At 48.3% G+C, this 14,841-nt stretch overlaps 1 protein-coding gene across 3 annotated transcripts in view; it reads right to left on the bottom strand.

Annotated features, from left to right (window-relative positions):
- Positions 1–14,841, bottom strand: part of OSBPL2 (oxysterol binding protein like 2) — a 35,901-nt gene that overhangs the window by 11,264 nt on the left and 9,796 nt on the right. For all 3 annotated transcript variants that reach the window (XM_068986977.1, XM_068986978.1, XM_068986976.1), the window contains exons 2-6: positions 6,383–6,553; positions 3,012–3,156; positions 939–1,014; positions 666–800; positions 20–117 (exon numbers count right to left, since the gene is read on the bottom strand). In XM_068986977.1, coding sequence (XP_068843078.1) covers positions 20–117; positions 666–800; positions 939–1,014; positions 3,012–3,156; positions 6,383–6,419 — 491 coding nt within the window. In that variant the 5' untranslated portion in view covers positions 6,420–6,553. The remainder of the gene's footprint in view (positions 1–19; positions 118–665; positions 801–938; positions 1,015–3,011; positions 3,157–6,382; positions 6,554–14,841) is intronic.

Here is a 14,841-nt window from a genome sequence, read left to right on the forward strand (position 1 = left end):
AAGAGTCCCATCCGCTTACCTGATGAGCTCATACGTCTCCCCCAGAAGCGGGTTGAAGGGCTTGCCGGTCCTCTCCCACTGGGAAGCCACAGCCGAAACCGCAAAGGCTGCCACAGACTGGAAGCAACCACAGGCCAGTGAGGGGGTGGCACCCAGACACGCGCTTGGGGTGACTTCTCAGTCTCCCGCTGGTAACGCATGTGAAACCACAGAACTTCCGGGGAAATGCTGTTTATCACCCACCACTTCCTCAAAGCCACAGAAAGCAGGAACTCTGCCATCTCCCATCCCAGTTGGGGCCTGCCCTGCAGGCCGTCTATCACACATGTGTGCACACACTCACATGGGACAGTGGTGCTAAAAGGACCAAAGAGGGGCCAACTGCCAGCCCCACACCCCCCTGCAGCCCTACAGGCCCAACCGACAGGAGGCCAAGACGACACCCGTGGAGAATGTGCCTGTGGCAAACGCCTAGGCCACTGGGCAGGACAGCTCTCCAAAGTCAGTATGAGCTGCTCTGGCCCTGCTCCCAGATGTCCCACTGCTGAGGGCCCGGGTCCCTGTCCCCATGTGGCCAGTCAGATTAAGTCACATTCTTAACTGTTATGGTCTGCATGCAACCAAGCACAGTGCCAGGTGCCCCCCGACGTGAGCTTGCCACCCACCTGCATCCTTTCCAGGGACTGGGGCTGGCGGGAGGCTCTGTGAATTAGGTACACATGTTCCATGTACTCTGTGATCCGCTGCAGGAAACTCAGGGGCTCATTGAAGGCTATGGGCATCGTGATCTTGGACAGCTCCTAGGAGGGGCCGGAGAGGACCCGCTCCATTAGCAGCAGGCTCTCCCCACACCCGCCCCTCCTCCGAGCACCGCTTCTTGGAGTCACAGCCATCTGCGCCTGACAAGATGGTGGAGGCCTCTGGCTCTCTGCACTTACCAAGCCAATGCACTTCTTCAATATGCTCCACACGCTGAAGTCGCTTCTGGTAAACATTGGGGCAGGCAGAGATGTCCTGCGGAGGAGCAACCAGGGCAACACGTGTGTTTCAACAATGTGAGAGTCACTTACAATGGATAGCTCTGCTCAGTGGCCCCTGTCCTTCACCTTTCCGACTCTTTGCGACCCCATGGACTGTAGCCCACCAGGCTTCTCCATCCATGGGATTTTCCAGGCAAGAATATTGGCGTGGGTTGCCATTTCCTTCTCCAGGCGATCTTCCCGACCCAGGGATTGAACCCGGGTCTCCCACATTGTAGGCAGACACTTTACTGTCTGAGCCACCAGGGAAGTCCTCACTTTTTCCAAGCATTAGTGTTTCTCTATGCTGGCTCACTAGTGGAGGAAAAAAGGACCAGACTGCTGCGGAAGTCCCAGAGAAAGCTTTCTGTGCCGAATATTGGAGGGCCTCCTGGGAAATGATCACAGCCACACAGACGACCTTCCCCCATGGAGCTCGGGAGTCAGGTCGCCGCACCCCCACCCCAGGGCAGCCGGGTGCCAGCAGCCAGGAGCAGCTGCAGGACCATGGACAGAGGTCAGACAGGAAGGAGTCCCACTCAGAAAACATCTCAGAAGGGGGGGTTCATGTTTGGGAACGCATGTACACCCATGGTGGATTCATGTCAATGTATGGCAAAACCAATACAGTATTGTAAAGTAAAATAAAGTAAAAATAACTAAATAAATAAATAAAAAGAAAAAAGAAACCAGCTCTTAAACCGCTCTGAAGCCTGTGCTTGTCTTTCCTGAGGTCCTGCGTGGCCATGACATGACAGGCCCCGGCTGTGAGGGGCCACGAGGAGGGTGGGCAAAGCCCAAGGATGGCCCTGCATACAGACAGGAGTGACGGCAGGAGCCAACGAGATGGGGGAGAAGAAGGCCCGGGCCTGGGGCACGGAGCAGACGGAGCCCTAACGAGGGAGAAGCCGGGGCGCCAAGGGCCCCACGAGGCTGGGACCTCTGACCATGGGCGGGGCCGCCCCCAGAGGGAGGCACAGGGGTCACCCTTAGAGGAGACCCTTACGGTTCATGGCCCAAACTAACACACTGGAGAGAGAAAGGGCTGCTGCATCCTCACTCAGGGCTGTGTGACCACCGCCTGGGAGCTCTAAGAAGGGGGAGGCACAGGATGGGACCTGTCCAGAAACAGTGAAATCTGGGCAAGGAGCAGGCAGAGGAGGTGCCCACAGGAGGCCCAGTGTAGGAGGGACAGGCCGGAACACAGGAGCTGGCAAAGCTGAAGGCATCCAAGACACGTCTCCAGAGGCCAGCAAGTCAGGTTGGGGGACGGATATGGGAGGAAGGGGGGATGCGGCACCAGGGCCAGATTCCGGGGGATGGGGGATGGGGGATGGGGGATGGGGGGAGCTGACAGCTGAGCTCAGGCCGTGAGAGCAGGCAGGAGGTGCTCTGGCAGCTCAGGGTCCCGCTGGGTCCAGTACAGGGCAGAGGCCGGGGTGAAGGTGGGCTCCCTGGGTGGACAGAGGCCACTGCCACCATCCCAGGGGCTCACCTGCTTCCTGTCTGTCCCACCTGAGTCCTCCCTTCTGTTGGTGAACTCAAGTCAGTGTCACTGGAGTCTGCTCCCATGAGAACCCAGTGGTGGTGGAGAGAGAACAGAATGTGGTCTCGCTGCACCAAACAACCCTCAGAAACTCTCAGGGTCAGAGGTCAGTGTGTGGAAAGAGAATGCAGGCAGATCTGCATGAAGCCAGAAGGGCGTTCTGGTAACAGTGAGGGCAGGCTGTGTGCAAACACCAGGGCCCCCCGGAGCTCAGTCTCGCAACCTGGAGCAGGCACAGCTGCCCCGTCAGCTTACGGACGGGAGTCAAGTTGATCACCATCACTGATCTGTAGGGCCCACCCAGAGGCTGGCTGAACAGGCCCTCGATCTGCACAGTGACGCTGGACAGGATGTTCTCAGCTCACAACTTGCACCCGCAGCATTTCTGGGGCAAGTGAGTACCAGTGTGCTGGGAGACACTAAGATGTACCCACGGGACAACCTACCTGTGCTTCTGAATCCCATTCTCCTGAGGAGGCCCGTCCCCAACTTTTCCGATCCCATTACTTTTGCTGGTGTCCACATGAATCACGCCAGTGAGTCTCTGATTCGCCTCTGAAAATTCCCCGGAAGAGTTATCAGAGTCAAAGCCTGTGTGAGACAAGCAGAGGATGATGTGGCAGGACGTCACCTCTAAGGGTTCTCATTGAAAGCAGAGAACCTGAAGCTCTAAAGTGTTTCTAATGGACACAGAGTAATTAATTCCACTTGCCAAGAGCTGCAGACGAAGGTGGAGAAAGAGGACTGCTCCCGGGGGCTCCCCAAGGAGGACCCCACCCTGCCACCGACACTGTATGCTCCATGGTCCTTTCCATGTGGGGCAGCCACAGGGCATGAGAAGTTTTCTCCCGTGGTCATCAATGACTCATGTCCTCCAGGGTGGTCACACCTAACTCAGGCCACAACATCCTCCTCCTCTGTCCAAGTCTGAGGTCAAACTCTGCATCATGTTCTGAAACATATCTGCTGTAGTATTTCTAAGACCAAGCATCGCGCCACCGCATCGGCAGAACCTAGCCAACCTATGAATAATAACCCAACTGTGGATGATGGATGTGAACCCAGAGAATACACAGTACACGGAAAACTTGGGGAAAATGACCCATGAGGACTAATGCGAAACACAGGCAGCTGTCTCCTGGCCCGTCCAGTCCCTGAGGAAGAAGGTCACAACCCTGGGCAGACTCCTGGGTCTTCTCCACCGGGAAGACTTTTTCTGAGTGGCCAGTGACCAGGGACAAGGGAAGTGTGTTTCCTTTTGCTCCAGGGCAAGCCTGGAGGGAGCTGTGGCTGCCAGGTGAGTCGTTACAGCTGGAGCAGGGGCTCCTGACTGCTGACCCCCAGCAATGAGCCCACGAGGAGCACAGGGTGGGCTCCCATAACAGCCCCTCATTTCTGAGTGGAAAGTGTGGCCCAGCGTGAAAGACCTGGGTGGCTGCTGCTACACACAAAACATAAACCACCTTGCCACTGATAAGCTTTCTTGAGAAAATGCAAAAATACCTTCTTTCACATTCTTCTCTATTGACAGATCCCCAAAATGTAGTAGCACTGAAACCGATGACACAATGAATTTGAAAGGATATAATTTAAAATAATCAAATACCTTCTGAAATAGCCTGTCACCTCTAGTTTTTGCTAACCATCCCCAAAGTGACACCTGTTGATCCCCAGCATAAACGTGGGTCTAAACAGAGCCTGAAACAGTCCCAGCTTAGGGTTGCTGAGTGCACAGGTATCCCTGTATCCCTCAGGGCCAAGAATCTAGGCCACCATTAAGTAGAAAGTTCGTTTAGATCACAGCCCTGGGGTGGGCCCCAAAAAACAAGGCAGCTTCTCCCTCACAAGTGCCTGAAGTCTCGTCTCTAGTGAAGCCGATGCTCCGTAACAGCTTAATCATCTTAATACTTAATATACAACGTTTCTTGTTATTACACAAAGAGAAAATACAGCCAAGGTGCAAGCTTAAAGCATCTATAATCTGATCACTTAGAGATACCCATCTTCGACAGGTCGGTCTGACTTTTTACAGCCCTTCATCTGTACATATTCTCAAGTGCTTTATTTAAAAGACTTTCAAATTGAAAGGTACTGATTCTTAGAGGAAATAACTGCCCACTGAAGTCATCCATTCAGCAACTGCTGGGTTTAAATATGTTTTAATAGAGTCACAAAGTAAGACAGACTCTAAGTCAGGGAAGTACTTGCTGGGCATTTCCTTGCATTGGGAGACCTCAGACTTTTCATCTTCCTGTTGCTTGTTTGGGAATCAAAGGACAGGTTGGTTCAGTGAACCAAACTGCCTCCATCTCAGGGACTTGTGGAAGGTCCCACCGTGCAGACAGGTGGCGATGGAGTCATACACACATGGCACCCCCAGAGCTCAGGGCCTCTCCAGGGAAAGCCCTTCAGGAGAGCCAGTTACACTGGTCCCAGTAAGAGGGCACCTCCAGGAGGCTCCTGGGTGAGAAGGCCTCACTGAGGTCGGGCTCTTTTGGTTGCAGACATGGTCCCTCTGCCAGGGCCAGGCGGACTAAGGGCGTGATTCCCCGACAACCAGCCGCTAGGTGGAATTCAGCTGCTAACAATCACTGATGAGCGGGTGGTTGAGTAGACAACACACTTCCCAGGAAAACATGTCTACTGGGAACATAACAGCTATGAAATCTCGGGAGATGACTCAGTGGTTCAGCCTTTGAGAACAGCGAAGGGGAGCACAATGCCAGTTCCTCCTGGGGCTTCGGACGAGAGTAAGTCGATCACCTGAGGCTGCTGGCCCTCAACTGCTCCAGCCTTTCCCTCAGAGAAGTATGCAATGCACGCAGGCAGCATGCGGCAGGGCTCCAGGGCTCCAGGTGTCCCAGCAGGGGAAGCACAGGTGTCTGGGGACAGTGACCACCACCAGGCAAGAGCCTCCTGTCGCGCTGGGCACCACACTCTCTTGGCACCAACCATGGCAGGGCCCCTCTGACAGCACTGGGGAGATTATCACTGAAGAACCTGGTGGCAGTAACATTTCAGAGCCGCTGTTTCTATGTCCCCACATCCAAGAGCAGGCCGTGGACTGGAAGAGTTCCCTGAACTCTGTCTCCACCAATAAGAACCCTCAGCAAGAAAAGCAAAGTGATGCTCCCAGTGCTGACAAGTGGGTGGAGGGCAGGGGGGACATCTTGAACTTGAGTTTGGGGGCCCCTCAGGAGGTGACAGGAGGAGGGGGTGCTCTAAGCAAATGTGCCCTGACCCAGCTTGGCCTCTCCTGCCCCCCACCCCCTGCCACCCCAGTCACTCACACATACACAGAACACCCACCCCACCACATACTCCACCCCACTAGCCTGGGTACCAGTGTTCACAGTGGTGTTTGAAAAGCGAAACAGAACTGAACTTTTTTTTTTTTTAGAACTGAACTTTTAACACAGCAAGAGTTGCTGGGGAAACAAATAATCTAGTATTCCCTGGTAGACTTTAAGTGGTGCAAAACAAGATACAAGGCAGGACAGTAAGGTTTTGATCATTATAAACAATATAAGGATGCTGACCACCTCATTCAGGAGCCAAATAAAAATATTTACACCTGAGGGCAACCCTTTCAAAGGCTGAAACACACAGTTGCCCTTTCATGTTATCTCCTGCGGTCCGAAGTGGATGTTTTCCTCCAAATCTGGGCCAGGACAAGTGCTTTTCCTGGGAACACAACACCCTTCCCTCTACATGGCTCTCCCAGGCCATCCTCATGTCCCCAGGCTATGTCTGAGGCTGGGGTCTGAGGGCTTCGTGCTCACCATCTGGCCTCTGCGCTGGCACCCTCTCCGCTCACCTGTGACAGCATCGAAGAACTCCTCCTCTCCGTTCATCCTTCAGCAGCCAGGCGCCCGCCGCCTGATCCAGAGGGTCCTCTACTCAATCATTGTACTGAATCTACATCAACAGTGTAAGAAATTTCAAGCTGCGAACTTTTTAAGGTAAAAATCCAATAGGCACTGGAGACCTACAGGGGAAAAAAAATTTTTTTAGTGTATTTAGCTTTCGGAAGTTGTATAGTTTAGAAACATTTTAAAATACCCATTCACTATCCTTGAGTTCATCTTGATTACATCTGAGCAAAGAAGTAAAAGGAATGACCTCACACAAGAGGAAACAGTCACATCTCTGTCCATCAGTGGGCACCACTATCTGAAGTTACTTTAAAAGCCACTGTCCACTGAAATGACTAATCTGGGGTCACGTGAACAGTTCAAAAGGCCAATTAGTGAAAGTGAGGCGTCCACACATCAAGGCCCCAACACACCTTTGCCACTGCATATTTTCACCAGAAGCTGGAACAAGTGGTTATAAATAATGCAAAGTTCTGTTAAAACATTTATTCCACAACAATCTGAAACCAATTTTCAATTCTGGAGAATTAAGACTGCTGTGTAAGTTCGCTGTCCTCAGCATAAACTGTAATCAACTTAAATTTTTTCAAAATTATTTTAGCTCAATATTTTAGAACTCATGCATATTAACTTCTCCCTTATGAAGCACAGTGTTTCATTATGGCAAGAGACTGTCCTCACAGGTTTGATGTTCTAGGAAAATCAGCAGAGACCCACGGTTCATTCACTGTGTGAGGCAGGCACAGTTCTGAGAGCAGTTCCAAAGGAACAGGTGGTCCCCCAGTCCTTGGAGCCGTCACATGGCACCTGGTGTCACCTCCAAAGTGTTCATCTCGGGCTCCATCCTGAGCACAGGTGAGCGTCTATGTCATACAACCAACTGGGGTTGGGTTTTCCATCCTTCCTTCCCCCTCAGGAAGCTCTTTCAGAGTTTCCTTTCCTTCCCCACCTTCCTAACCCGCAGGCAGAACCACACCCGGGCAGCTTCAGGAAACAGCCATTCAAAGCCTCACTCAGTCATCCATGCTGGTTCTGATTTCCTTTTGGCAAATTAGAGAAGTTATTGCTCACTTCTGACTCTTCTCTGATGTGACAGGCCCCATCTACAATATCCAGCATCACACTCGGGCTCCAGAAGCCACGAAGTGGAACCAGGGTTCCCTGGAGGAGAAATGGCTGAGCCCAGAACTGGGGTCCCTCTAGAGGCAGCAGGAGGCTGGCAAGACTACATGAGTCAGGTCAAAAGGCTCAGACGAACCTGCAGAGGCTCCACTGCGACCGCAGGTTCCTGTGAGCCCTGAGAACAGCCAGAGTAGTCACCTCACACATTTAAGTTCCTGGGTTCACCGAGATGCTGAAAAAGAAATCGACTGGTCACCACTGGATGGAGGACGCCAACACATTCTTCTGAAAACTAGGACATGCAGGAAAGCATCAAGCCTTTGAGTTGCCTTCCTGTGCAGGCTCTCTGTCCCACTTTTTAGAGGCGTTCCTGCTGATCCATGAAGGACCGGGCTATGTCGATTCTGTGTGCAACCCTGACGAATTCCCATGTCTGAGTGCTGGCCACCCACAGCCATGCCATCACAGACCCACTTAGGCTACCTGCCTCCTCCTCGGGGGTCCTGCTAAGACAATGGACCCTCCTCCAACCTTAACTACCAACCTAAGGAACACAGAGAAGACAGGAACATGCCAAACTCCACCAAAGGGACACGGTGGGCAACATCCAGACCCTGGGCAAGCACACAGGATGAAGCCCAGCTTCTCCAACCAATAAATCACACACACACACAGTGGCAGGTAAAGGGACACTGCCCTATCTCGAGTGAGGACAGTTTCAAGGGTACAGACAGATGTCAGAACCCATTGGGTGCTTTCAATATGTGCAATTTAGGGAACTCCTAGTGGTCCAGTGGTTACGACTCCATGCTTACACGGCTGAGGGTGCAGGTTTGATCCCTGCTGGAGGAACTAAGATTCTGCAAACTGTGCAGCGTGGCCCAAAATAAAACTAAATAAATACCTGCAATTTACTGTATGTTAATTACACCCCCTAGTTCAGTTCAGTTCAATTTAGTCGCTCAGTTATGTCCAACTCTTTGCGACCCCATGGACTGCAACACGCCAGGCCTTCCTGTCCATCACCATCTCCCAGAGTCTACCCAAACCCATGTCCATTGAGTCAGTGATGCCATCCAACCATCTTATCCTCTGTCGTCCCCTTGTCCGCCTGCCCTCAATCTTTCCCAGAATCTGGGTCTTTTCCAATGAGTCAGCTTTTCACATCAGGTGGCCAAAGTACTGGAGTTTCAGCTTCAACATCAGTCCTTCCAATGAACACCCAGGACTAATCTCCTTGAGGATGGACTGGTTGGATCTCCTTGCAGTCCAAGGGACTCTCAAGAGTCTTCTCCAACACCACAGTTCAAAAGGATCAATTCTTTGGCGCTCCACTTTCTTTACAGTCCAACTCTCACATCCATACATGACTACTGGAAAAACAACAGCCTTGACTAGACGGAACTTTGTTGGCAAAATAATGTCTCTGCTTTTCAATATGCTATCTAGGTTGGTCATAACTTTCCTTTCAAGGAGTAAGCGTCTTTTAATTTCATGGCTGCAGTCACCATCTGCAGTGATTTTGGAGCCCCAAAATAAAGTCAGCCACTGTTTCCACTATTTCCCTATCTATTTGCCATAAAGTGATGGGACCGGATCCCATGATCTTTGTTTTCTGAATGTTGAGCTTTAAGCCAACTTTTTCACTCTCCTCTTTCACTTTCATCAAGAGGCTCTTTAGTTCTTCACTTTCTGCCATAAGGGTAGTGTCATCTGTATATCTGAGGTTATTGATATTTCTCCCAGCAATCTTGATTCCAGCTTGTGCTTCTTCCAGCCCAGCGTTTCTCATGACGTACTCTGCATATACGTTAAACAAGCAGGGTGACAATATACAGCCTTCACATACTCCTTTTCCTGTTTGGAACCAGTCTGTTGTTACATGTCCAGTTCTAACTGTTGCTTCTTGACCTGCATACAGATTTCTCAAGAGGCAGGTCAGGTGGTCTGGTATTCCCATTTCTTTCAGAATTTTCCACAGTCTATTGTGATCCACACAGTCAAAGGCTTTGGCATAGTCAATAAAGCAGAAATAGATGTTTTTCTGGAACTCTTTTGCTTTTTCCATGATCGAGCGGATGTTGGTAATTTGATCTCTAGTTCCTCTGCCTTTTCTGAAACCAGTCTGAACATCTGGAAGTTCATGGTTCACATATTGCTGAAGCCTGGCTTGGAGAATTTTGAGCATTACTTTGCTAGCATGTGAGATGAGTGCAATTGTGCGGTAGTTTGAGCATTCTTTGGCATTGCCTTTCTTTGGGATTGGAATGAAAACTGACCTTTTCCAGTCCTGTGGCCACTGCTGAGTTTTCCAAATTTGCTGGTATATCGAGTGCAGCACTTTCACAGCATCTTTTAGGGTTTGAAATAGTTCAACTGGAATCCCATCACCTCCACCAGCTTTGTTTGTAGTGATGCTTCGTAAGGCCCACTTGACTTCACATTCCAGGATGTCTGGCTCTAGGTGAGTGATCACACCATCGTGATTATCTGGGTTGTGAAGATCTTTTTTGTACAGTTCTTCTGTGTATTCTTGCCACCTCTTCTTAATATCTTCTGCTTGTTAGGTCCATACCATTTCTGTCCTTTATTGAGCCCATTTTTGCATGAAATGTTCCCTTAGTATCTCTAATTTTCTTGAAGAGATCTCTAGTCTTTCCCATTCTATTATTTTCCTCTATTTCTTTGCACTGATTGCCAAAGAAGGCTTTCTTATCTCTCCTTGCTATTCTTTGGAACGCTGCATTCAAATGGGTATATCTTTCCTTTTCTCCTTTGCTTTATGCTTCTCTTCTTTTCACAGCTATTTGTAAGGCCTTCTCAGACAGCCATTTTGCTTTTTGCATTTCTTTTTCTTGGGGATGGTCTTGCTCCCTGTCTCCTGTACAATGTCACGAATCTCTGTCCATAGTTCATCAGGCACTCTGTCTATCAGATCTAGTCCCTTAAATCTATTTCTCACTTCCACTGTAATCATAAGGGACTTGGTTTAGGTCATACCTGAATGGTCTAGTGGTTTTCCCCACTTTCTTCAATTTAAGTCTGAATTTGGCAATAAAGAGCTCATGATCTGAGCCACAGTCAGCTCCTAGTCTTGTTTTCGCTGACTGTATAGAGCTTCTCCATCTTTAGCTGCTAAGAATATAATCAATCTGATTTTGGTGTTGGCCATCTGGTGATGTCCATGTGTAGAGTCTTCTCTTGTGTTGTTGGAAGAGGGTGTTTGCTATGACCAGTGCGTTCTCTTGGCAAAACTCTATTAGCCTTTGCCTGCTTCATTCTGTACTCCAAGGCCAAATTTGCCTGTTACTCCAGGTGTTTCCTGACTTCTTACTTTTGCATTCCAGTCCCCTATAATGAAAAGGACATCTTTTTTGGGTGTCAGTTCTAAAAGGTCTTGTACGTCTTCACAGAACCGTTCAACTTCAGCTTCTTCACACCCCCAAAAGATACTTAAAGGCACAGATATCGTAACTGCATCTTTTAAACTGCTCTTATTTTTTAGAGCTATGCGCTGAAACACATTGAATAGAACGACAGCACGTCTGGGAGTTTCTTCAAAATGACCTGGGCAGAGGGCGGGGTGGTTAAGGGGAAGAGGTGCGCCAGGAGCTGGTGAACTGCTGGGGGTGGAGACAGGCTCACAGGGGACCATGGCGCTGTGCTGCTTGCTTCTCTGTGCCTTTAATATCTCCCATAATAGCAGGCATGTTCAAAGCCATGGTATTTTCTTTTTATATGCTCCCTTGCCCATAACAAAAGTCCCAATGTTAAAAGTAAATCAATCAAAACTCATGGAAAGTCTTTAAAATGAAGGTCAGGCTTAAAGTAAGATGTCAGGCTGGACAAACACTGAAGACAGGAGCTGAGCAAATAGCTGGGACCGTGACGTGGCTGCAGCCCTGTGACCCTGCCATGCAGATCTGTGGTCCAACTACCACCAGGTACCCGAGCCCCATATACGAGGCACCACGAGTCAAGGCCAGAAGCCTCGCAGCCACCTCAGACCTGCACATACCCGCAGGTGCACAGTTAATCCCGCCCAGCATCCAGGCCGTGCCTGGGGGTGTCGTCCTAAAAGCCACACACCTTGTACGGTCTTCACTGTGCCAGGAGAAACCAGCCACCATTATGGGATCAACACAAGACGGCAGTGATCTACCTCCTTCAGGACAGAGGACATGCCTGGGAGGGACAGCCCCCGAGGAAGGCCTCTCCTGAGTTTGGGGGGGACCAGGGGCAGGGAGAGTGGGGCCCCAGGGGCATGGGGGCAGGGCATCCTTGGTCCCACCTCAGTCTGGCTGCCCACCTGACCTCTTCTCAGAAATCTTACGGCTGTGGGACCCTCCATACTCAATCCCCTGCTGAGTGGCCTCTGACCCCAAGGTGGTCCTTGCCCCCAACCCAGCCCACACTCATGGAGGGACCCTAAGGTGGGCAGGGAGCAGAAAGCCTCCTCTCCAGTGTATCTGTTGGGCCTCAGAGAAGACAGGGTTTCAGGAAAGGACTTTCTTTTTCCAAATCAGCTGCTTCCTTTTCTAAGTCCAGGGAAAAACGCAGAAAGTAAGCTTCTGCTGGACATCTCTGTGGGCCTCCAGGGACTCTCCCTCCGCAGCCCCTCCTCAAGCCCCGCAGTGAGCATTCCCTCCAGGTCCCACCAAGGGACAGCCAGGGCACCCTACTGCTTTTAGGTCCCCACAAGGCGCCTGCCCCTCCACAGAGCCCCTCACCTCTCTTCAAGGTGCCCGCCCCTAGAGTGCTGCCCCGTGCCCCCAGGACCCGGCTCCAAATGCGGACTGTCCACCACCACATATACGAATACCCGCACTCAAGCCTTACAAACCCATCTTTACATTTTCTTAGAAAAACAGACCTAGTCACTGAGGAATAAGTGGCTGGCTTAGGGACCTGGTGGTTAATCTCCAAGGTCGACTCACTAAAGAGTCAAACTGTGTGTTACTTCTCTGCTCAAAAATGAGCAAGGCAACCTAGATGCAATCTTCACAAAGACAGAAAAGCTCACCAATAATTTGAAAATTTTAAAGCTACTTTTGCAGTTAAATGTCAATTCTGAATTTAAATTGTCCAAAATAATATAAATTTTATTTAGTAATTTAAAAATACATTAGCAAGCATCAACCAGATGGAAGATAAGAAACAGACGACTTGAACAACACCATCAACCAATTAGATCTAACAGATGTATCCAGAACACTCCACCCAACAACAGGACACACCTTCTCAAGTGCATGTGGGACGTTCTCCAGGACAGACCATATGTTAGGCTGTAGACTATGTCTCAGTAGATTTTAAATGATCTGTATCACACAGAGCATCTTCTCTGACTATAAAATAATGAATTAGAAATCACTAACAGAAGGAAAACTAGAAAATTCACAATGTTCGGAAATTAAGTAACATTCCTCTTAGGAATTCCCCAGTGGTCCAGTGGTTAGGACTCAGCTTTCACTCTCAGTGGCCTGAGTTCAATCTGCCTGAGTTCAATCTCTGGTCAGGGAACTAAGATCCCACAAGCTGCCTGGCACCGCCAAAACAAAACAAAAAACTATCTTAAACAACCAACAGATCAGAGAAAAAAACTACAGGGGAAAAGTAGGAAATCCTTATAAACAAATGAAAATGAAAACACAACACACCAAAGTTTATGGAACGCAGAGACAGTAGAACTAAGTGGAAACTGTATAGCTACCAACACTTACACTAAAAAAATAAGATACCAGATCAATACCCTAACCTCACAACTTAAGGAAGGAGAAGAACAACAAATGCCAAAGCTAGCCAAAGGAAGGAAATAATAAGAATAGGAAAACAGAGGAAATCAGTGAAACCAGAAGTCAATTCTTTGAAAAGATCAACAAAATCGATTAATCTTCAGTTAGATGGACAAATAAAAAAGAACAGTTAAAAAACTAAAATCATAAATTAAAATGGGGACATTACTCATTCTACAGAAACAAAAGGATTATAAGAAAGGGCTATGAACCCTGCAAAACTGGATAACCTAGATGAAATGACAAATTCCTAGAAACACAAAAAGTACTAAGCCTAAATCAAACAGAAAATCTGAGCAGGCCAATCAGTAAATCTCCCAACAAAGAAAAACCCTGGATCTGACAACTTCAAAATTCTACAAAACATTTAAAAAAGAACTAACATGAATTCTTCTCAAACTTTCTCCCAAATTAAGAATAGACACTTCCTAACCCCATCTATGTGATAAGGTAAAGACCCTACCAAAAAAAAAACTACAAACCAATATCCCTTACAAACACAGATGCAAAAGTCCTCAACATAATACTAATAGATAGAACACACTGACACACATTTAGCAACATATTAAAGAGGATTACGTGTCATGACCAAATGGGATTTACTCGTGGAACAAAAGGATGATTCAATATGTGAAACTCAATTGATGTAATATATCACATTAATAGAATGAAGGGGGAAAAACCACATGATCATCCCAACTGATGCAAAATTCAACACCTTTTCATGATAGAAATACTTGACAAACTGCAATGGAAGGAGAACATAAAAAGGGCCAGATAGGAAAAAACAACAGTAAGTACCATACTCAGTGCTGAAAGCTTTTCCTCTAAGATCAGGAAACCACTGATCCCCACTTTCACCAGTTCTAGTCACCGCAGTACTGAAAGTTCTAGGCCGAATAATTAGGCAAGAAAAAGAAAGAAAAGTCATCCAAATTGGAAAAGAAGTGAAATTATGTTTGCAGATGATGTGATCTTATATAGAGAAAACACTAAAGATTCCACAAACACATACAAAAAAACTATTAGGATAAATTTATTCAGCAAGGTAGCAGGATACAAACTCGACATGGAAGAATCAGTTGTATTTGTACACACTTACAGTGAACAGTCTGAAAAGGGAATCCCCAAAACAATCCTTTTTACAATGTCATCTAAAAGGATAAAGTTCTTAGGAATTAACCAAGGAGGTTAAAGACCATACAATGAAAACTATAAAACACTGCCAAAAGAAATGAAAAACATAAGCAAATGGAAACATATCCCACGTTCATGGATTGGATGACTGAATATTAAGATGTTGATACAATTCAAATCAATCTATAGATTCAATACAATGCCTATCAAGCAACATGATGTTTTCTACAGAGAGAGAAGAATCCATTCTAAAACTCATATGGAATGTCAAGTGACCTTTAATAGCCAAAACAAACTGAAGAAAGGAGAACAAAGCCAGAAGACCACACTTCCTGATTTCACAACTTACT

This window comes from Capricornis sumatraensis, chromosome 15 (assembly GCF_032405125.1).
Source record: "Capricornis sumatraensis isolate serow.1 chromosome 15, serow.2, whole genome shotgun sequence".
In the NCBI taxonomy this organism is placed as follows: domain Eukaryota; kingdom Metazoa; phylum Chordata; class Mammalia; order Artiodactyla; family Bovidae; genus Capricornis; species Capricornis sumatraensis.